Raw genomic sequence first — 22670 nt, forward strand, 5'->3', positions numbered from 1 at the left:
AATTAGTCGAAGGTGTCATGAGTGATGGTGGGAGTTCAAGTTAAAAATTCACCGGGATGGGAGTTTTGTCTATGACGGGTGTGTGTTTTGTTTTCAACTTCCCGTCAAAATACAGTCTCCTATTTAGAAAAAAAACCCCGATAAAAATCCGATATTTTCGTGACTCTTCAGCGACGTAATCGGCCAGACGCGAAAGCCTTCGAAATGGCTCCCCCTAGTGGCGTTTGTACTTGTATTGACATTACATTTTCATGGTCATGTAACTTGAACTTGTAAAAAGAAGACACATTTTTATGGTTTATTTTGGAAATCATAATATTTCGTGACTTTGATGATTAGAGTTCCTCCCCCTTTACGACGGAAGCAACTTTTGCTTGATCCGGTTTCGGTGTGTGCTTATCTTCCACGGGCGGTGCTCTGTTTCACGTCGTGGAACATTACTATGCGCGACCGTGTCATAGTTCACATTTGTGTAATTACAAATGACGTCTCAACGCCGCGTTGTTTATTGTCTTTGTCGTTGTCATGTTGTGACAGCGGCGTGACCGGCAGCACAAGTGTGACGCATCGATGGATGGGCGGGTCTCCTGCTCAAGATGGAAGCCGTTTTGCGAGACCCACCCACAGGCTCTGCAAGCCAGAAACGTCCCAACGCACACTGGCAGCAAGACGCCTCGGCGGCGAGCACCAGGAAGAAGAAGAAGGCTAACAGGCCCCGAGTAAGTCTCCAGTTCAAATTCCTACATTTACTTTGGGACAATGTCTCTAAATACTGACAGACAAGTTATATCTGGAGACGCAGCGACTATTTTTGAGAATCATTTGGTGGTGTAACGTTACATTTATGGTTGTTGGTTATTTTTTTTCAACTCTCCTCGCGACCTCGACCACTTCATATTTATCTTTAGCTCAACTTAAAACACTCCGCGGCTAAACTGAGCCTAAGCTCTCTCTTTTTTTTTTAAGACGTCGAACTGTGTCGTTCCGATGTAAATAGTACATTTTCCGTGATTTGTTTTAGCCCGAGGCACAAGTTGGACTGGTGTGACCAAGCTTATCTGCTGTCTGTTTAAGTTAGCCATTGTCAGTTTATTTACTCGCTTGTCACCACAATAAAATGGGAAGCTCAAATAAGGTCGTAACACGATTGTTTTTTGTTGCATCCCCTTTCTTTTTTTAAATGTATCTGTCAATACACGACTGTTATGCTATCGTTTGTAACTAATCACGGGTGTGTATGGTATTTATAATGGTCAAAATGGCGTACTTTACGTCAAGACATATGTGCACACTTATATGGATTTCCTCCGTGGTTATTTTTAAGGTTTGTCCAGTAGAAAGCTGAGAGAAGACCTGTGTGCTCCTTGTAAGTCCAGTGATGTCATACACGGAACAAGTAGGCTTTTGTGCAATCGTAAAGTTCTGTACTTTTAAAGGAAGGTAAATTGACAAATCCAAAAGTACAAGAAACACCCCTGATGTAAGATAAGTGAAGGATACAAAAATACCCCAAAAGAATAAGGTCCCTTCCTGGATCCCTTAGTGTTAGTCGTCAATTCCCCCTGCCACAAATTTTCTATAGACTTCTATAGAATTCTGTACAATTTGTACAGAACAACTTGTTCTATAGAACTTTGGCAGTGATTTTTCTATAGAATTTCTATATAAATTCTGTAGGACTTGGGTCCTAAAGTTCTTTACAAATTCTTTAGAAATGTTCTATAGATTTTTTTTTTTTTAACAGGGTCTAACCTTGGGGGAAGCTTGCAGATGAAATCTTGTATTTATCTGTAAAAAAATTTTCAAAGTATTTTTACGAGTTGTCAGTGGATACACACTATATCTATTGTTTTAATAACTTCCCCATTTTATGGATGTTTCGATTAACTCTTTTTGACTGATATAGCAGCTAGTAGTGTCTAAAAATGCATTGTTCCCTATGTTTGAAAGGGGACAGTATTGTGGTCTAGTTGTTACCGCATCTGGTTCTCTGTTATGAGATTCTAGGTTCAAATCTCAACTCAGACTCTGCCGTGTGAGATTTGCGTGTTCTCGCTGTGTTTGTGCAAGTTTTACCTTTTATCTTCCTGCAAAATTACGGAAACAGGTTAAAGCGCTGTTCCCCAACCTTTTTTGCACCTCGGCTCGGTGTACAGTAGACATTTTTCTCATGGGCCAGATATATGTAAATACATTCATCTGTTGTCTGAGCCGCTTATCCTCACAAGGGTCGCGGGAATGCTGGATCAAATCCCAGCTATCTTTGGGTAGCCAGTCACAGGGTACATGTAAACAAACAGCCAGGCACGCTCACAATCACACCTATAGGCAGTTTAGAGTCTCCAATTTAAAACATGTTTTTGGAATGTGGGAGGAAACCGGAGTGGCCGGAGAAAACCCTCACAGTTACCGGACGAACTTGCCAACTCCACAGAGGCAGCACTGGGATTTGAACCCTAGTCCACAGAAGTGTGAAGCTGACGATCTAACCAGTTGTCAACCTGCAGCTATATACATTTATAGATACATGGCTATTTAAATACGTGGATGCAGACCTGCCTCACTTGTGCGCTTCTGGTTCTTCCATCGCCGGTTGTGGTGCACATTTCATATTCTTGAGAAAAAGACACAGAGAACTTATTAGTGAAATTTTGGCCATCGAGACACTATAGGTCCTGTGAATAAAAGACCAAAAATTATGTGTGAAAGAATGTTTTTGTGTGTCATGCGACACCCTGGCGACCAGTCCAGGGTGTATCCTGCTTGTCACCTAAAGTCTAGTTCATGACACCTAAAGTGTAGAGCTCATCCACCTACGTCACTGAAATCACGTGACTCGCCATATTAACAAAGCATTGTTGCAAGTTATTTCTGTTGAGACGAAATGAAAATACGTTCCAGCACATCATCCAGAGTTTTGTGTGATACGATAAAACATTTAGGTGATAATAAATGAAGGTACGTGGAAAAATGAGAGATACTTGGTATAGAGGACCCATATTTAATGCTGTAGTCGATGTTTTCACCGATAAGAAATTGGACTATTAATTCACTTCCGCTTGTCTTTGACAACTGGATATACACATGGAATTGGTGAGTAAGTCGTTGAGATTTACACAGAAAACCTTGAAAGTGTATAAAAGTCTGGATGCATACAAATACTTTGTTGCTGGATCAAGAATAAACACAAGACCAGGAGACGGCTCGTGAACACGGAAGTGTATTCGGCCACATGTTAACCTTTTCTAAAATCCATCTATTTTTCTGGTCTTTTCAGCTGGTAGTCCATAGAGTGATCTGTTTGAATATCTGTCTCGTCTGTTGTGACAACCAACAGCACAACAGGTCTCGGGTATTGTAAATACTCTCCTTCGGTTCAACATCTCCCGCAATGTTTGACCGGCAATATGGCGCCATGAAAATGGTGACGTCACTTGCGCGAGCACTATAAGTGCCTTCTAACCCGCTACCCCAATGAATGCAAGCTGTATAGAAAATGGATGCTTTAAAAAATGCATTTAACTGTAACATTTCCTTAAATTCCACTATCCTATACTTGAATAGGAATTGGGCAAAATTTCCCATTTTAGGATAACATGTCGTTTTGGAAGAAAAGGAGATTCACACATTTCTCTCTGTATTTAAAGTTTACCTTAGAGAAGTATAGTGCACTTTTGGTTTCAGCTTTCTTTGGAATGTTTGGTCCTGGAACTGGTTGAGTTACAAATTCAATACTGTGCAAACTTGGAAGTCTGCCTCCCAGGATGATGGCCGACCTCGAATATATTCACATTTAGAAACAGTTTTTGCCCATAGGACTTAAAAGTACTGATATTCCATTTCAGAGTAAACTGTCACCATCATAAAACCTTTGTAAAAAGCTGTAGGTTTTGTGTTACTTTATCATCCTTGACTCACAAGCAAATTTAAAAAATAACCCTCTAATTTGAAAATGTCAAAACAACAAAATGGTGAGCCCTCGGTGTAAAAACAGTAAAATATCTAACCTTAATAATAAATAGTATCGGGTACTGTAGTAGGCGTTCGGGGATTGCTAACAGCTATCTGTGGTCCTGTGAGATTTGAATAAAGACTTAAAGGTTTTGTGCAACGTCACCTTCCACTAACTGCAAAGCCTTGCCTGTTTAATTTCTCTTTGCATTTTACTCATAGCAGTCACGTGCAAATATCCTAATAACTTTATGTAGCTAGCAAACCGAACAAATCTATGTAATATCTATCCATCCACCTTTGTAGCTAAAGCATTTATAGCATAAACAGATGAAGATATGTGCAAACTTAAAATGCACAGACTCTTTTAAATAGGATTGAATGAGGAAAATCTATCAAATAATGTGCAATAATTACAGTAGTAATGAGTTATCCATGTTCTATGTGGGTCTCTGAATTTAAACGCATCTTGCCAATAAATAATTTGGTAAATGGTGTGATTATTCACACCATTATCATAAATAATTTTACGTGGTGGTGGTACTCAAGGCTTTTTGATACTCGCGCGTATGGCGAGCTGACATCACTGCGGGTCTCCTACGTGTAGTTAGTCTCCAAGTCACACGTGTCCCTACGGCTGGTATTTGCTTGGATGCGACAGGGTGGGGTTTCCTCAGCACATCTAGGTCATTTTGTTTTTTTTTCCTCTCCTTTCCGTTAACAAAGAGTAAAGCCGCAACAATGGCGACCGTGGAAGCGCGTCTGTTTGAACAAATGGACCTAAATGATCAAATATTACGTTTAATTATGATGCAAAATCGATTGATAAGGCGGCGGCGTAAGTGGTTTGTGGAGCTGGGAGGAACAGTGAGGACGTCATCACAACATGTGACTAAACGGGCCAATCAGGAGAGATGAGCGCTGCAGCAACATTTTTTGACGTGTGCCCGACAGGCTACACACAAGCTACACAAAGGTGCTGCTCCTAATGCGTAGGTCATGTTCTCAGGCGTTGTCGTCTGCGTGATCGCGGGATTATAAAGTAGCCTTTTTGGCAGTTTTTAAAACCATGTCAATCATATGGTTGTAATAATTAAGTGGTTTTCCCAGGGGAAGTGGGCATTCGAACTAGTACAAAATGATTAAATAAACCTAAAATAAGTAAACTTTTTTTTATATTTATTTAATAAACCTGTTCTTTTTGTCTGGTTGTTGTGGACAAACTTGTTCACAGTAAAATATTTAGGAACTATTGTATCTCGAGTTACAGTCAGAATATTGTAACATATAATATTCTAACTCTTTGTTTAAATTAATGTGTTTTGTCTTTGAAGTCATGAGCTACCCTGGATACCCTCCTCAAGCTGGTGGATACCCACCACAACCTGGTGCTTACCCACCCCAACCAGGTGCATACCCTCCTCAGCCGGGTGCGTACCCTCCTCAGGCAGGGGGATATCCTCCTCAGGCGGGGGGCTACCCACCCCAGGCTGGGGGCTACCCACCCCAGGCGGGGGGCTACCCGCCCCAGGCGGGGGGCTACCCGCCCCAGGCGGGCGGCTACCCGCCCCAGGCTGGCGGCTACCCACCCCAGGCTGGCGGCTACCCAGCGGCACCTCCACAAGGTAAGGCAAAGGTTGGGAACTGACTGCCTGCCATGCCATTTTACTCAAAAATGTTTCATCCCCTCTTCAATGCCAGCCATGCAATTCTAGCTGTTTTTTTTTTCCAAAGTAGCCTGCTGGATGTTTTTTCCCACCCTTTCCCAAAGCAAACAAACCTCAACTGTTGCTAAGAGACACAAGTAGCACAGTCTTCTTTCACTCCTGCTCTCCTTCACGTCCACAGTGCTCCCATTCTGAGTTGAATACAGTGTCACCTAGCTGTTGACAAGTTGGAAACTTCCAGCAAGAGGAGTCATTTGTCCATTTACTGTTCCAATCTAATATTGTTGTTTTTTTCAGGTTTTCAAAAGTAAATGCAATGCGAGTAATAGTTGAATGTTTGTTTTGTGCTGCAGGCAGCTGGGGAGGCGGCCCAGCTGGCGGGTATCCCTCCATAGGTGTTGACAACCTCACCAACCCCGGATATGGCATGGTAAGTTTAAGTGATTTAGAAATGCTCCTACATTTTAAAAAAGTGTCTTCATATGTGTGTAACGCAACATGATGAGATTATTGCGTTGAGCATTCCAGTTAGAATGAATTGCGCAGCCATAACAGGACTATTCGGTTCTTACACTTTATGGTAAGTCCGTTCTTGAAGTTTGCATCCTAAAAGAAAACCTAAGCATTGCTTCTTTTAGTCAGCTCATCTTTCTCGCTTTCTTGCATGAGAATAATAAACATCATCGTCATTAAATTATCATCCATACCTCGCAAGCTTGCCCAAGATATGCAACTTTTAATGCTTTTCCTTTTCTGATTCTTTATCCTGTTTGTATTTGTGATGTCAGAATTCCCATTTCACTTCATAGCATGACCATATGTTGTTTGTATACATGTCATAAGCATTTACATATTTTAAATATTGAGTGGTAGCAGTAGTACTTCATTGATGTATCTTCGCCCATATTATGGAATGCCAATCTTTCCAAATTACAGGCCAACCAGATGTGCCGCGCAGTAGGGTGTTTTTCTCCAAACCCGTCCATGTACGCCCATGCCCCGGGGAGCTACCCGCCTTTCTATCTACCAGGCGGGTATGGTGCCCCTTTCCCTAACCAACAGTCATATGGCCTGTACCCACAGCCAGGAGGAAACATGCCACAAGGCCCAGGGATGGGCTACCCTGGCCAACCTATGCCCGGTTACCCTCGTGCGCCATCTCCCAACCCCACCGGATATGGAGCAGCACCGGGGCCTATGCCAGGATACCCAAAGGTCCCTTCGCCGAATCCTTCGATGCCAGCCTATGGAGGCGGAACCATGCCAATGGCCCCACCTGTCAATGTAAGAACTGACACCTTTCAAAGACAATTTACCATGAAATATTGGAAAAAGATGACTTTGTTGCACTTGTGTGATCACAGAAAGGGTTCAGGGGGACAATTAAGGACTTCACTGGAGCAGACCCTCTCAAAGATGTGGAGGTCCTGAGGAAGGCCATGAAAGGCTTTGGTAAGTGACTGACAACTTCATTTTCGTACCTCGTTTCTCTGATCTTTTTGTGAAGCTGCTTGATGCCGGTCAAACCAACCCAACATTTTCATGGTATTTGGCTGTATGCAAATTGTGTCAAAACAGATTCGGGATCACACTCATGTATAAAGTTATTCTACGGTCCCTGGACTGGCACTGACATATTGAGCCCTGTTCTGTTGAAAGGCGTAGTCGCTGTCCTACACATAATTTATATCAGACTAAATGCTGGCATTGGCATTGTGTGTCTGATAATATGGCAATATCTTTATCGTGTTCTGTATAACGGGCACAGGTGAATTGTTATATTTGTGAAAAGATTGATTGAAAAATGTAGACATTGTTGGAGAGTGGCATGTTGGCTGTGGGCAAGGTTGGGGGTGGGGGCTGGGGGGGGGGGTTTGATACAGTAGCAAATATTGTCACCCTGACCAAATTGTGTTATGTCCAAGCTTTCCTTTAAATGGAGACCAATACAGGCCTTTTTCATACAGGGAACCCACAAAATTAGAGCCTCGATGTGGATAACCCAGTATTTATCCACATCTGGCTTTTACACAGAATATGGCCATCAACCCGTCATTTCTGTCAATTGTGTGCACTTTACATGACAACATCGCTCCCTGTGATTTCATAATTAGATGGGTGACAATGCCACCCTCTGTTGTGACTCTTGTCTGACAGCAGTAATTATTTTCAGCAGAAATGATTGGAAACTCGAGTCTCTGGTAGGGGTAGAGGCAACTAAATGACTTTACCACTGCACCTTGACGACAGTCAAATAATCAAATTAACAGGTTCTCAGTCGGCGCAGCAAACTAACAGCGGTGCTTCAAGTGTGGAAATAATTTACAAAAAAATTGATGTGGTGGCACGTTCACTTGCAATAAATGAGAGTTGACATTGAGGACTTGTGTGTGTGCAGGAACTGATGAGCAGGCCATCATCGACTTGCTGGGGAGTCGGTCCAACAAGCAGCGTGTTCCTCTGCTCCGTGCTTATAAAACGTCCTATGGGAAGGTAAACCTGTGTTTTAAGTTTATTCTTAATGCTCTTAGTGTGGCCAGTGCTGCGTGTTTCTGTAATCAGGATCTTCTTTATTGAACAAGTATCTCAACAACGCACAAGGAATTTGTCTTTGGTAGTTGGAGCCGCCCTAGTTGCACAATAGACAGACAATTGACAGAATGCTTTTGAGGCATCAGGATATTGTAGTAATAGTCACGGCGCAATAAGGTTTGCTAGTAATCTTGCAATGATTTGATTTTTTGAAACAATTGTGCAAAAGATGCAGTATTTGGAGTAGTTAGATTGGCTACTAGAGCAATAGTCCAGTGGAGTGACCATTGTGTAAAGGAGGTGAGATGTCATGAGAAAATACACAGTATTTTAAAATAGTGCAGGCGTTTAAAACGGCATTCTCCATATAGAAAGTCAAGCATAGGCTTAGCCTGTGTTGACGAGCAGACGACAGGTGCTGCCAGCGGAATGGAAAGGGGCTTGGAGGACACACTCAGCTCATTATAGTTGGTTTTTCATAGCTCTAGTAATTGATGAATGACTTCAGTTATTCCAAGCTTGTTTCCATTTTCAGGATCTGATTAAGGACCTCCACTCTGAACTGTCAGGCGACTTTAGGAAGCTCGTCATGGCTACGTTGAAGAGTCCGGCTCAGTTTGATGCATCTGAGATCCATAATGCGATCAAGGTAAACACTCACACCCGGAGGCAGTGGTTACTCAAAAAAAGTTGGGGGACTTTTGGTGATGAAATTATTTTCAGCTCTCCCCCCCCCCCCCCCCCCACACACACACACGCGCGCGCACAGTTTTTCTATAAATACGTATAGGCTCATCTTGCAATAATCAATAGTCCCTGTGCAGTGGTTACTTTTAAAGTTGAAAATTACACTGGCGAGTTTCTCAATCCACCAGGAATAATTAAAAAAAAAAAAAAAAAAAAAAAAAAATTAATTTCAGTGGCTGGATTGGATTTGTGTGTGCGCCGCAGTAAAATTAGCTCTATCTGCTGGGTGTAATTTAATAATGAAAAGTGTTCATGGTAGCCCCATACCCCCACCCTGTCATAACACCATGACCCCTCCCATTAGAAAACTTCTGCCCTAAATGATTATCAATCCACAGTGTATATTCAATAGATTTTATGTGGATTGTTTTTTTTTTAAAAAAAAATTCAATTAAATGTCTTTTTTTTTCTTTCCTTTTTTTTTTTTTTTTTTTTAATAAACTTACACTTTTTGGGAAAACAGCCCTGAAAAAGCTTATTGGTAGTATATGCCTGCTAATTCTAGGACTATTTTTTTTTTTAACATTTTTTTCAATGTAGTTATAATGTTGGGCCATTATTTGTGGATCTCTCACAAACAGCAGAAGTCCACTGTATTTGTTGACATTAGCCTTGCAGTCAAGGCAACATTGTTAGGTTATCTGTGTTTGATTTTCAATTTGACTCGACTGAACTGGGAGTGGTATTAAAGAGCCTCATTATTTTTGTAATACTACAGTATTTGTCAACCTATATCTTGTTGTGAAGTGAGTTGCAATGAGTTCACTGGGACCATGCTGTGCTCGTACTTCAAGTTTGCATTTACAAGTCAAAGGCTAGAGATGTTTACGCTGTTATCTTGTCGGCAAAGGTGGATGTACTGTAAATTTCATTTCTTTGGGTAAGACTGTAAATGGAAATTTTTGGCTCCTATAATTTTAAAAGAATCAAGCAATGGAATGAAATACGAAAATATCGCTGGAAATAATCATTTGTAACTTGACCGGAAGACTGCTTCGACAAAGCCGCAGGGTGAGATTGTTTTTCCACATGTTCCCCGCAGGGTGCTGGAACCGACGAAGCCTGTCTGATCGAGATCCTGTCGTCTCGTTCCAACACCGAAATCAAGGAGATAGCTCGTCTTTACAAAACAGGTGAGACACTTTGAGCCGGCAGGTTTATGGCTAAGTTTAATTGATGATATTGTTGGCGTCCAGAGGTGTGTGGGTCGACGGGAGGTCAGGCATTCAGACAAATTAAGATATACCGTGATTTCCCGGCCTACAACCCGCGATTTTTTTCACACACTTTCAACCCTGCAGTGATGCAGCTAATTTGTGCAATTTTTATAACGGTCGCAAGGAGGCACTCAAGCGTAAAAGGTAAGAATGAGACCGGTGGAATATATATCCAGAGGAAGTGACTTTTACCGGCCCTGTTAGCGCTGCCGTACCGTTAGCGCTGTCCTACCGTGTTGCTGCTGTGTTACTGGCTTGTCTCTGTGATATTTACTGGTAAGTTTTATTTTAACCGGCCCTGTAAACGTTAGCACCGCGCTAACTGGCGCTAGCGTTAAACTCTCTGTGTATCGTCTTTGTAAAGATCTCGTGTTTCAATGTGGGTTTTAATGTGGGCACTTGCGGCTTTTACACAGCTGCGGCGTATATATGTACCCTTTACAAATGTACTCGGTGAGGCTTGCAACCAGTTGCGCTCTGTAGGCCGGGAATTATGGTACTTCCTTGAAAAGTTAAGTCTTTGTCCTTTGCTAAAGTGTAACCTCCAAAGTCGAATCCTCCTAAAAAATGATAAGCTACGGCAAAAATTATCTCCAGGTAGTCTTTTTATTTGTTTTCGTTGTTTGGGACAAAAACTTCATTTCCTCAAATGATTCAATAGAATTCAAGAAGTCTATGGAGGATGCCATCAGCAGTGACACCTCAGGACACTTCCGTAGACTCCTGATCTCTCTTGCACAGGTACATAAATGAAATTTAAGAAATATTTCTCTGCAACTGCAATAAGAATTCATCATGCCCCTCTTTCTCTCTCTCACCCTTTCTCCGAAGGGTAATCGTGATGAAAGACCAAATGTCGACCTTTCACTAGCCAAGCAAGATGCTCAGGTACAATCTGATTTATACCAATTCAAAATAATTTTGCCTCTCTGTCATCATAAATGTAGATACATTTTCCACTCTGCTCATAGGCCCTGTATGCCGCTGGGGAGAACAAGCTGGGGACGGACGAGTCCAAATTTAACGCCATCCTATGCGCCAGGAGTAAACCCCATCTCAGGACAGGTAAGCACTAAAGTCAACATATGGGTTGTCAATTGCAATATTAAATGTGCATACCTTTTCATCTCAAGTCTCAATGAATTTTTGTGTTGCATTTAACGTAGTTTTTATGGAGTACCAGAAGATGTGCGGCAGGGATATCGAGAAAAGCATCAGCAGGGAGATGTCGGGAGACCTGGAGAGTGGCATGTTGGCTGTAGGTAAGAGGAAGGAAGAAAAAAAATACACCAGCAAGTATTGTCACCCTGCCCAAATTCTGTTATGAACACAATTTACTTTGCATAACTACTTAATGACATGTTTAGTATGAATGATGAATCATGGATGCGACATTTGTGAAAAATATTTTCCACATGAATGATACCCGGTTTCTTTTCTTTCTTTTTTTGGAAACCATCAGGTTTATGGTACTGTAACCTATTCAAAGTTGTTCATCTGTTTCATTTTAATCAATCCACTCTATTTTACAGTTTTCACAAATTGATTTTTGTTGTGTGTACTGCCGTGTGCATGTTGCATGATATTCCAGTTTTGTTGTGATATATTTCAAGGCTGTGTTTCCATCTTGTAAGGATGGTTATTGTTCTCTTGGTATTAAATGAGAAATATTTAGTGTTAACACTGTATGTTCTCTATTCCAGTGAAGTGTATTAAGAATACACCAGCCTACTTTGCTGAGCGCCTTTACAAAGCCATGAAGGTGAGGCATATTCTGAATGTATGGGTTTGGGATTGCACGGCGAGACTTTGTTTTTTTTTTTCCCCGAGTTGACTCTAATGTGATGAAAGTAGAGTTGACACTGACTAGTCAAGAAAGACATCGAAGACCTTTTGTCATTGCAATGCTCTAAGTCCGGAATGTTTTGCAATAATCAATAGTCACCAACTCTAGAGCGCATGCACGTGACGTCACCATTTTCACAGCGCCATATTGCCGGTCAAACAGAGTTGCTCGACATTGTGCATGATTCGTACGGGTCAGGGAATTCCTGGAATATCATGGAAAGAAACGTTGCCTTTTCCAGGTCTTGGAAAGTCTGGTGAATAAAAAATATTTGGCTTTGGTCGGGGATTGTTATGGAATTTTCAGTCACTGTGACTTGACTGGCGCGATTGCGCTCTCAAATCTGCACAGTTGAGCACAAAAAATCACGCGTGTAAAGTTTGTTACGAGTAGAGATACAAAGACATTCTCAGCGCTCATGAAAACCAATCCAGCGCGGTGAACCACAGACTGACTCATTTGTTTATTTATTTATTGCGCGCAGAAGCACAGTCTCTTGATAGTTTACCTGACTCCGCCCACCTTCGGCTCCTAAAGGGGTACACTCATAATTACAAACACCGTCCACCCACACAGTCTAGAGCAAAGGGTTAGACATGCTGCTTGTGTTTACGCTCGATAATAACGGTAAAAGTAAAAAAAAAAAAAAAAAAAGTGCTGTTGCATTAATGAATGTCGGGTTATGTGAATAATAGAAGAAAAAGTGGTGGAACTGGATGAGATTTTCTCTTTTTTGAGTAAAAGAGGTCTGGTCTGAAGCCAAAGTAGAAAGTACAAGATGAGATGGTGTATAATGTTAAAATTCCACCTTGGCGCAGCCTGATCGAGGATGAAAGCACAGACAATATAGTGCATAAATAGCTAATTCTGTATTTTAAATATAGGCAACATAACATTAACCTTAGATGAAAATATATGTTCAACATGTAATTATAGTTTATATTTTTAATAACCATAAATTTCAGTCATTATGATGCATGCGTGAAAGTCATGGAAAATTCATGGAATTTTGATTCTCTGGAAGTGTATGAACCCTTGTTGTGGGAGACATTAAACCGGAGGTGAATATTTACAATACCCGAGATCTGTTGTGCTGTTGGTTGTCACAACAGACGGGACCGATATTCAAAGAGGTCATTCTATAGAACAGTAGCTGAAAAGACCAGAAAAGATTGATGGATTTCAGCAATTAAATGTGATGGGATGGTGTCCAACCAAATACGCACACCTGTGTAATGATCACTTCATTTCAGGTAGAAATTATTCTTCTCAATCTCAAATTACCAAGAAGTATTTATAATGCCAAATTGGCTCATTTGAGAACAATGCATATTTAAAATAAAATGTCTGTTGCAGAGATTTATGGAAGTTAAGTGTGGCCGCAATCTCTTTTCCATGTACGTTCTGTGGAGATGACACCCCCCCTCCACACACACACACACACACACACACACACACACACAATGATAGTTAATGAATGAGCGTTTGTGTAAATCCAGGGGTCATTTATTTAAATCTTATTTGAATAGAAAAAGCCCGAGTGGGTCCATCACTATGTGGGGTTTATTCGAGATTCACAACAGATCCAGCAACGAAGTATTTGGATGCGTTCAGACTTTTATACGTTTTCAAAGTTTTCTGTGTAAATCTCGACGACTTACTCACCAGACACGTGTAGATCCAGTTATCCAAGACAAGCGCAAGCGAATTAACAGTCCAATTTCTTATCGGCAAAAACATTGACTTCGGCATTAAATATGGGTCCTCTTTACCAAATGTCTCATTTTTCCACGTACGTTCGTTTATTATCACCTTCTAAATGTCTAACGGTATCAGACAAAACTCTGGGCGTGCTATAAGACATATTTTAATTTCGTCTCAATGGATTTAGGATTGAACAATTCTTTTTTTGACCAAGCAATATGGCCAGTCACGTGATTTTCTTAACGTAGGTGCTTGAACTCTATTGAAATTGCACTGGCAGCTGTTTAGGCGCTTGTATTGCTTCTTTACCTCGTTTTGGCAAAGGTAGTCGTGTTGTTGTGTGCAAAACAATTCTGCATTGCATTAGGCACATTGCACATTGTGTGTTTTAATAATCAGACTTTGGACATTTGCTCTTGGGTTGCCACCGTCGTGCCAACTTATTTCTACACAGAGTGGCGCATGTGCCTGTAGTAGCATCAGTCTGTGTGTAAAGATGATCCCTGTGAAGGTTTAAGGTGGAGATTTTGCAAAAACTTATTTTTTACCAATTTATCTGAGCTCTTCAATTGTTTCAGCCACAGAAAATGCATTATTTCACTCATTCTCATAATGTCCATGCGTGTGCTTAGGGGGCTGGTACTAAAGACACCACTCTCATCCGAATCATGGTGTCCCGTTCTGAGGTCGACCTGCTGGATATCCGCCAGGAATATGTGAGAAACTACGGCAAGTCGCTGTACACGGACATTTCTGTAAGTATTATTACTGGGTTTGATAGGCAGCCACGGATCGGGGAAATGAAAGCGAAGCAACTGTGTTCGATAAGAAAACACATTTCTTATCTCCTGACAGGGCGATACATCAGGAGACTACAAGAAGCTCCTTCTCAAGCTTTGTGGCGGCAGTGACTGAAACGATCACATTTGACGTGCCTTTAAATGTAATCGTTTTTAGCTTTCTATTGTCGAAGCATTACATACCTTGTATACACGCTGCAAAAATGCATGAAATGCCAGCGTCCTCTATGCAATGTTTATCATCCTGTAACCTCACATGGACACTTGCAATGCAATATCCACACAAAAGCGTTTATATTTGTTACATGCTGAATATTTTAGTTAAACAAAGAGCTCCTGTGCATTAGATGTGAGGAAAAAGCTTTATATTTTTAAATATCTTATCTGTTTCAGCTGCCAAAAGTTGAATAATTTTCAGCAATGCTGAATTTAAATATGCCAAAACATATCATATCCTGTAATGTAATCTTTATATTTTACTCAGTCAACTAACAGTTTCCTTATCGTTGTTGTGCTTTGTTTAGGACACGTGAATGCGGAGTGTCATATTTCAATCTGTCTGGACTTTTATATTCACCAGTTACAGAAAATAAAGATTTGACTGACAACTTTGTGGCTTATCTAATCACTGCCATCCAAATTACAATTTAAATATAAATATCCTACATAAATAAACGAAACCGTAATTATTATAGTAAAAATCACGTACAACCTAAAGCTAGGCACACGTATGTCGATTTCTAACATCTCAACAGATTTGTAAAATGGGAGAGACCCAACCCGTGAAAAATATGGCCATGTGTGTTCTTACTGTTCTTATAGTCTGTGTGTGTGTGTGTGTGTGTGGTTGTAATGTGGACAAGTCGGCATCTGTGGGCTCCGTAATAGTTGTTAATAGTTAACCCCCCCCCCCATTTCACAATCTACTGTACACGAAGATAACATTCACAGCACGCCATGCAGAGCCTAATGCTAGGTAGCATGCTGTCACAGGACAGCAAGACTGTTTGAATGTACAAAGAAAAATAAATGGAAGCAACTCAGCAATTTCTTGAATTTAAATGGACTTAACAACTTTCGATCAGGTTTCCTCACTCATCACAATACAGAATCTGCTCTTCTCCAAGTGCTAAATGATGGGTTGAATACCGACTCAGGAAAAGGTGTCAGTTTTGGTCTTGTTGGCTGTCAGTGCGGCTTTTGATGCGGTAGATAATAATTTACTGCTCAACAGGTTGGGAACGTGGGTAGGACTAAATGGAACGGTTCTTGGACCGCTCCTGTTCAGTCTGTATATTTTACCCTTGGGTCATATTTTTCAGGACCTTTGTTCTATCATATCTATGCAAATGACACGGTTATATTTAGTAGTGTCTCCAGATTCCAATTGAGGTGTTGTTACTGCCTAAAGCACAAAACTGGATGAGCCAAAATTTTCTTCAACTCAACCACAAGAAAACAGAGTGGTTTTTGGCAATAAAATAAGATTGCTGTTAGTAAATACCTGGACTCACTCTTTTTAAAAACCAAAGACCCAAGTGTGAAACCTGGTGTTCGGATAGATTCTGAACTGACTTTCAACAGTCACATCAAATCAATCACTAATTGCCTTTAACCATCTGACATATCCAAAGTGAAGGCTTGCATGAGTCAAGCAGACCAGGAGAAATCCATCCATGCTTTTATCTAAAGTAGACTTGACTAGTGTAATGGTTTTCTGACTGGGCTCCCAAAAAGAACATTCAACAGCTGTCGCTCGTTCAGAATACTGCATTTTGGGTTCTGACCAGAAAAAAGCGTAGAAGTTATGTTTTTTAAGAGTATTTCTTCCACTGTGCGCTGTTTTCTGTTTTAAATGTTTTGTTGTTGTTGATTTTAAATGCTTTTAACACATCTGGTCATTACATTGTGCGTCCCAAATACTTTTTTTTTTTTTTTCGTAATGACGTGAGGCAAGTTATACAAACACTCAAGAAAACTCCTCAGCATGAGCTGCAGATCATGTCCTAATTTTGTCATTCGGTTTCACATCATAATCACAAAACCCGTGGCCTTGATCACACACAACATTTTACAATTGTAATAGTTCAACAGGTTTAATATTTACAATTGTGAGCCTGATCATTTCCTCCAAAAAATAGGTAGGAAAATAACTGTTTACACGGCTACTTCATAGGGTAGTTGCTCAGAGGCATCTCTTTATTTGCACTTTTTTCTGAATTTGATTTAAAATGTAAGAAAAAACGCTTAATAATCATCCCAACCCGATTTTTGGGACGTGAACCCGTCGTTTCCTCCACTCGTCGTTGATGACTCCACCAGTAGAGGGCAGCAAACCACCTAACTCATTCTTACCACAGTATGGCTCAAACCCAGAGCATGGCTACAGTCTATGTACATGGAGTTATCCGAATTATTTTGACATGTTTGCTTCTCCATGCATCCATTTTTTTATTACGCTTGTGCTCATTTTGTTAGGTTGTAGGTGCCCTGTACCCATTTGGCAACCGGGTACAGGGCAAATTCAGATAACTCAACACATTGACACTTGGGAAAAAATTACTCTTCAATGAACATAACGTGCATGATTTTTTTTTTTTATGGGTTCAAGCCAGATAACATGGAGGACACTCAATTGCCGTACAGGAAAGGTGGGCCCAAGAGTCGAATCTCAAAGTTGTGAGGCAGACATGCAAACCAAGAGGCCACTGTCCCTATTGAGTTCCGTTAAGGTCACTTCAAATGATGTCGACCACACTTTGCAGTGCACTCCACCGGCTGTAGTTCAATCATGTGAAGAGAAACGTAGTTCGTGGCATCTGTAAAGCTGCTTTTGGGGTATGTTAAACAAATCTTACATGTCTCAGGGGAACCCTCTTTTCCCCCTACTGTCTGCATTTTGATGACTTAAGGACATTATCGCCATGCTGAGGTAATAACCAGTCATCATTTTAATCAGTGTGAGATGCCACCCCATCAGTTTTCGAGGCGAAGAGTTGCTCCCGCCTGTGTAATCAAGTGATCAGCGGCTGGCCATCTGTTGCAGGTATCATATTGGAGAAAGTGTAATCTCCCGATTAAAAAAAAAAAAAAAAAAAAAAAATCAATAAAATTCTCTTCTGATCCCTCAGGGAATGTTGGAGTGATGCTGAAGGACACTCACAACATCCTTCTTTGTCATCATTTCTGTAATATTATGAGTGCCTTAAAACATAGCTAACTCCATCGTAGAAACTTAACTACACCCTAAAAGAACTCATGTTATAAGACCAAGCCATACGTTGGATGTCGGCCAGAATAAATCCACAGAAACACGGGGAGAACACCATTTTCCATCCTGCGACCTCCGTCGAGAAGCAGACGTACTAATCACCAGACCACCATGCAACCTGTGTGCAATGTAAATATGCAATAGTAATTACATCCATAAGTTAACTAAGCGGGTGGCACGGTTAATCAGCTGGTAAAGCGTTGGCCTCAGAGTTCTGAGGACCCGGTTTCGATCCCGGCCCTGCCTGTATGGAGTTTGCATGTTCTTCCCGTGCCCGTGTGGCTTTTCTCCGGGCACTCCAGTTTCCACCCACATCCCAACAACATGCAACATTAATTGGACACTCTAAATTGTCCCTAGGTGTGATCGTGAGTACGACTGTTTGTCGCCATGTGCCCTGCGATTGGCTGACAACCAGTTCAGGATGTACCCCGCCTCCTGCCCGTTGACAGCTGGGTTAGACTCCAGCACTCCCCGCGACCCTCATAAGCATAAGCCGCAAAGTAAATGAATGAATGGAAGTTAACTAAGGAGATGCTAGTTAAATACACAGGATACACAATAATGCTTTTACCTATAAAAATAGTATTTTTATCGAGTTGGATACGTGCAAAGAACATTGTGTAGTTGGTTCAAAGGTTTCACACTTTGAGTTTTCCTGATGTATTTTGAGGTGGCAGGTGGCTAAAACGATCCCGAGTGACCCACTTCCACTGCAGCACTAACCCACTATATCGGAACTTGAACGACTGTTTGCATCAGTCGATGTCTGGCGCAATTGTGAGTCATACAGTAGTTATAATTACAGTACTTAGACCATTTGTAGAAACCAGTCTAGCGTGCTCAGGCGGTATCTGCTGAGATGTATTTATTTTCACTTTACAGGGACGTTAAATAATTGTTGCATGTAAAATATGTTTAAAACAACCAAAACTGAACGCAACCTTTATTTAGATTACATAAGTTTCTAAAATGGGGGCACGGTGGAGCAGCTGGTAAAGCGTTGGCTTCACACTTCTGAGGTCCCGGTTCAATCCCGGCCCCGCCTGTGTGGAGTTTGCATGTTCTCCACATGCCAGCGTAGGTTTTCTCTGGGCACTCCGGTTTCCTTCCACATCCCAAAAACAGGCAACATTAATTGGACACTCTAAATTGCCCCTAGGTGTGATTGTGAATGCAGCTGTTTGTCTCTATGTGCCCTGCAATTGGCTGGCAACCACTTCAGGGTCTACCCTGCTTCCAGATAGGCTCCAGCACTCCCCGTGACCCTTGTGGGGATAAGTGGCTAAGAAAATGGATGGATGGATGGATGGATGGATGTAAGTTTCTAAAATAGAATTATAAGAAATTAAACCAGTTTTTTTTTGTTTTTGAAAGACTGGAAAGTTAGAAATCAGGACTGCTGACACAGTGATGTTCGCTACATTTTGCTGTCACAGTTTTTTGACAAGAGATCATAAACAAACATGCTAATGGAGAAGGCTTACGGCCATGCTACCCTGAGAACGCCCAATCTCGTCAGATCTCGGAAGCTCAGCGGGTTTCGGCCCTGGTTAGTGCTTGGATGGGAGACCGGCTGGGAATACCAGGCGCTGTAAGGTTCTCTCCCCGGCTAAAATGCACAGGAGTTGCGTCGGGATGGGCGTCCGGCGTTAAACTGTGCCAAACAATTTATGCGTTCATCTGAGATGACAGGCTGTGGCGACCTCTAATGGGACAAGCCGAAAAAAAAAAAGAAGAAACGTGATAACAGCGAGATTCCTGTTGCGTTATTGCAGCGTCTACAAGGGTTTCCAGTTGTGTTTTGTTGATATGGACTGCTGTCAACTGTCTCTCGGGGCCTGATCACCTCTTGGCCCCGGGCAGGTACCTGGTTTGCCTGCTCCCTTGCAACGTTTCTTAGATGGATGGATTATTTCCCAAGGGAATGTTTTTTGAATCAGAAGAACGAGAAAGTCAACCATGCGTAGGAATGTATTGTGTTCAACTTCAGAGGTGCCACTGATATTATATTCTGTCATCTGAGCTGTGTGATAACCAAATCGGTCTACCGAGCTCTCGGTAAATCATCAGAGGGGTGAAAATTAACATCTAAATGCGTCACACAGCGCGTTCGGCTCCGCGAAAGGCATCAGTCTGTTTTCAGTATCCTCAGAAAAAATAAAGGCCGGGGACCTGCTTCCCTCTGATATGAATGAGTCCTTATGAATTTTTCATCTGAAAAGGGGGAGCATATTGCACTGGCTGCGCGTGGAGCCAACATGGCAGACTGTGAGGAGGGAGGGGGGAAAGGGGGGGGGGGAAATTGGAGATGTCACAATGAGATTGAGCGCATGCACGAATAAGGTCACGCTTTTGAGAGAGGTAAACGCCTGCAGACGGAAGCCTCTCCCGCCGACAATCTTGAGAGCGGACGGCCTCCGTCGTCGTCTTGTTGTATTTCACAAATGCTAATATCATTTGTCAGCGCTCGTGTAGCTTTTAAAAGTGTCCACGCATGCACACACACACACGGGGAAATTGGTTGCACGGTGCATATGCCCGTGGCTACAGCAACATTATGTAAGCATGGAGTCTTTTTTTTCTTTTTTTTAATTAAATCTACACCTTTTACACTTCAAAATATTGAATGGAAACACAAGCGATACATATTTGGTTATGATTAAGGCTCAGTGTGTATGATATGAGAGGTCAAACTAGATGCCATGAAGTGCAAATAAAGTACTTTTATAATTTAATGGTGTGTATGGTGTGACAAATATCTTTGGGATGTATTATTTTTAGGTAGTATACTATGAAGGGAAAAATATACCACTTTGTATAAATTTGAACCTGAATGTTTGTGACTTTTTTTTTTTTACCCCTTATCGTTCATTCCATTTTTTGTCAGACCTTTTCATGAAATCAAGTGAAACAAATATCGATGTTTGTAAACATTTCTAGATTGTTTATACCGTATATTATATTGTACTGTATAGTGATAATTGCTATTCTATTTTGTGTGATTAAACCGCTCTATCAGGTGGTTTCATTAACATTAAATACATGACATTGTTTTAAATTATAATATATAAATTGTTATATGTACAATATTTGTAAACTTAAATATTTTTAATTGTTGCTTTTTGATACTGATACTTTAGTTTGCTTCATTGAATCGTTACTGTGTTGGTTGGCACAATATTTACGCCACAATTTTTACGCCGGATGCCTTTCCTGACGCAACCCTTCTCAGGGAGTGGAGGCCCCAGTGGGGTATGAACCCACAACCCCTGGTTTACCAAACCAGTGCTCTAACCACTAAGCTACGGGGCCTCGTTTCATTGAATCGATACTAATACATGAAAATATTTGAAAAGTAAAACTACATATTTGGATATTCGCAGTCATGTTACATAGATAATAAATTATTGCTAATTCTACTTTTTAGAATCTTGAATTTAATGGGCCACTTTGTGGGTCTTTGAGAGGTTTTCTTAAATCGTAAATAGATGAATATATGTTCGTATGAATTATTCTATGAATATTTGTCGGTATTCAACATTTTTTTAATTATTGAAAGTATTTTATTATGTGCAACTCAAACAGTCTTCTCTAAAGTTTCATTAATTTAATTGTAAAAAAAAAAAGAGACAATTTAAATTGGTCTAAATGAATGTCAACATTTGTAAACATGATGTGATAGTTTAAACGAATCTTCATCCTTTGCTTTTATGTGCAACTAAAACAGTCCTTCAGATGGTTCGGTTGTGAAAAATATTTTCATTTCCACAGAATTTGAAGCCACCGTGCACGTATCTGTCCTCATTTACATTTTTTTCAACGTAATGTGAGGTCACGTTCACGCCCATTGAACAAGTGGGCGGGTTTTCCCCATTTCCCCGCCTCCCGTTGCCCATATACGGCATTGGACGGCTCGTTGATTGACAGCGGACAGCAGCTGCTGAGTTGCCAGACATGGCGGAGGATACAGTGGCGCTGAGGCTCAGCGGCGGAGTTCTATGACTTTTTTCGCCCCCCCCTCTCCTCTCCTTTCCATTTCCTCGAGCAGTTGAGCCGTCCGAGGGCGCGTCGAACGCTTCTCGGGAAGACCGAGAGGCGGAGAGAAATGTGTCGCTACTCGGAAAGGAGGCGGAAGACGACGTGAATCGCCACACGCGAGTAAGATGGGACAATGTATTGCTGTTTAGTGCAGTCAACAGCCCCGGGCAACCAATATGGCTCCTTGCGCCTTTCCCACCACTATGCTATAAACACTGCCCTCCCGATGGCGCGGCGGCTCCGGCGAACTTACTTAAGTTCCATAATCTCTCGGTACTTTTGAACGCTTACGGTTATTCGGCGGCGTTAGCTTTGGTGAAGCTAAGGTGGGCGGGTGGGGGGGACAACTACTATCGCCGCCGCCACCACCACCGCGCGTAGTAGTAGCAGCAGCAGCAGCAGCAATGGAGCCAAAGCACAAAGAGTTGCTCGAGCAGTGCCACCAGAACTTAGTGGAGTCCATCACGGACGCCGACCGAGTCGTTGAGTTGCTCGTCGTCTCGGGCGCCCTCAGCCAACTCGACCGCTTCGAGCTGGATCAGAACTGCTCGTCCAGCGCCGAGAAAGTGGAGCTGCTGCTGAAGATGCTGACGAACAAGGAGAGCGACCATTTCCTGGACCTGTGCGTGGCCCTGGAGAAGGCGTACCCCGACCTGCACGCTGCCCTGTTCGGCGGCAACAACGGTGGCGGGCCCGTGGACCACAACACCGGTAAGACTCCCTTTGCATGCAGGGAGGGGGCTTTTGCTTCGGAAGTGACCTGGGCGGTCCAGTGCAACAACGCTCTAGCAAAGGATGTGGTTTGGGTTTCTTGCCAAATCGGAATCAATCCATTTTCCATCCTGGGCTCTTACAGGTGTCAAACCTGAAGCTCCTGGGCCAGATGCAGCCCAC

At 41.9% G+C, this 22670-nt stretch overlaps 2 protein-coding genes and 1 pseudogene across 4 annotated transcripts in view; all 3 read left to right on the forward strand.

The window, feature by feature from the left end:
- Positions 1–410: 410 nt before the first annotated feature.
- On the forward strand, positions 411–15072 carry LOC133509964 (annexin A11-like). 2 transcript variants are annotated; one of them, XM_061837560.1, is made up of 15 exons: positions 411–719; positions 5286–5576; positions 5972–6048; positions 6555–6902; positions 6983–7070; positions 8017–8111; positions 8686–8799; positions 9940–10030; positions 10776–10855; positions 10946–11002; positions 11086–11179; positions 11281–11376; positions 11818–11876; positions 14297–14419; positions 14520–15072. In XM_061837560.1, the coding sequence occupies exons 2-15, from the start codon at positions 5288–5290 to the stop codon at positions 14577–14579; spliced, it is 1671 nt and encodes a 556-aa protein (XP_061693544.1). In that variant the 5' UTR covers positions 411–719; positions 5286–5287; the 3' UTR covers positions 14580–15072. The 2 variants fall into 2 exon arrangements, with proteins under 2 accessions (XP_061693544.1, XP_061693545.1); XM_061837561.1 differs by having other exon boundaries at positions 414–719; positions 6702–6902.
- Positions 15073–19216: 4144 nt separating this feature from the next.
- LOC133510326 (5S ribosomal RNA) lies at positions 19217–19336 on the forward strand (annotated as a pseudogene).
- Positions 19337–21656: 2320 nt separating this feature from the next.
- Positions 21657–22670, forward strand: part of dlg5a (discs, large homolog 5a (Drosophila)) — a 61781-nt gene continuing 60767 nt past the window's right edge. For both annotated transcript variants that reach the window (XM_061837670.1, XM_061837672.1), the window contains exon 1: positions 21657–22487. In XM_061837670.1, coding sequence (XP_061693654.1) covers positions 22181–22487 — 307 coding nt within the window. In that variant the 5' untranslated portion in view covers positions 21657–22180. The remainder of the gene's footprint in view (positions 22488–22670) is intronic.

The sequence above is a fragment of the Syngnathoides biaculeatus genome, chromosome 12, assembly GCF_019802595.1.
Source record: "Syngnathoides biaculeatus isolate LvHL_M chromosome 12, ASM1980259v1, whole genome shotgun sequence".
Taxonomy (NCBI): domain Eukaryota; kingdom Metazoa; phylum Chordata; class Actinopteri; order Syngnathiformes; family Syngnathidae; genus Syngnathoides; species Syngnathoides biaculeatus.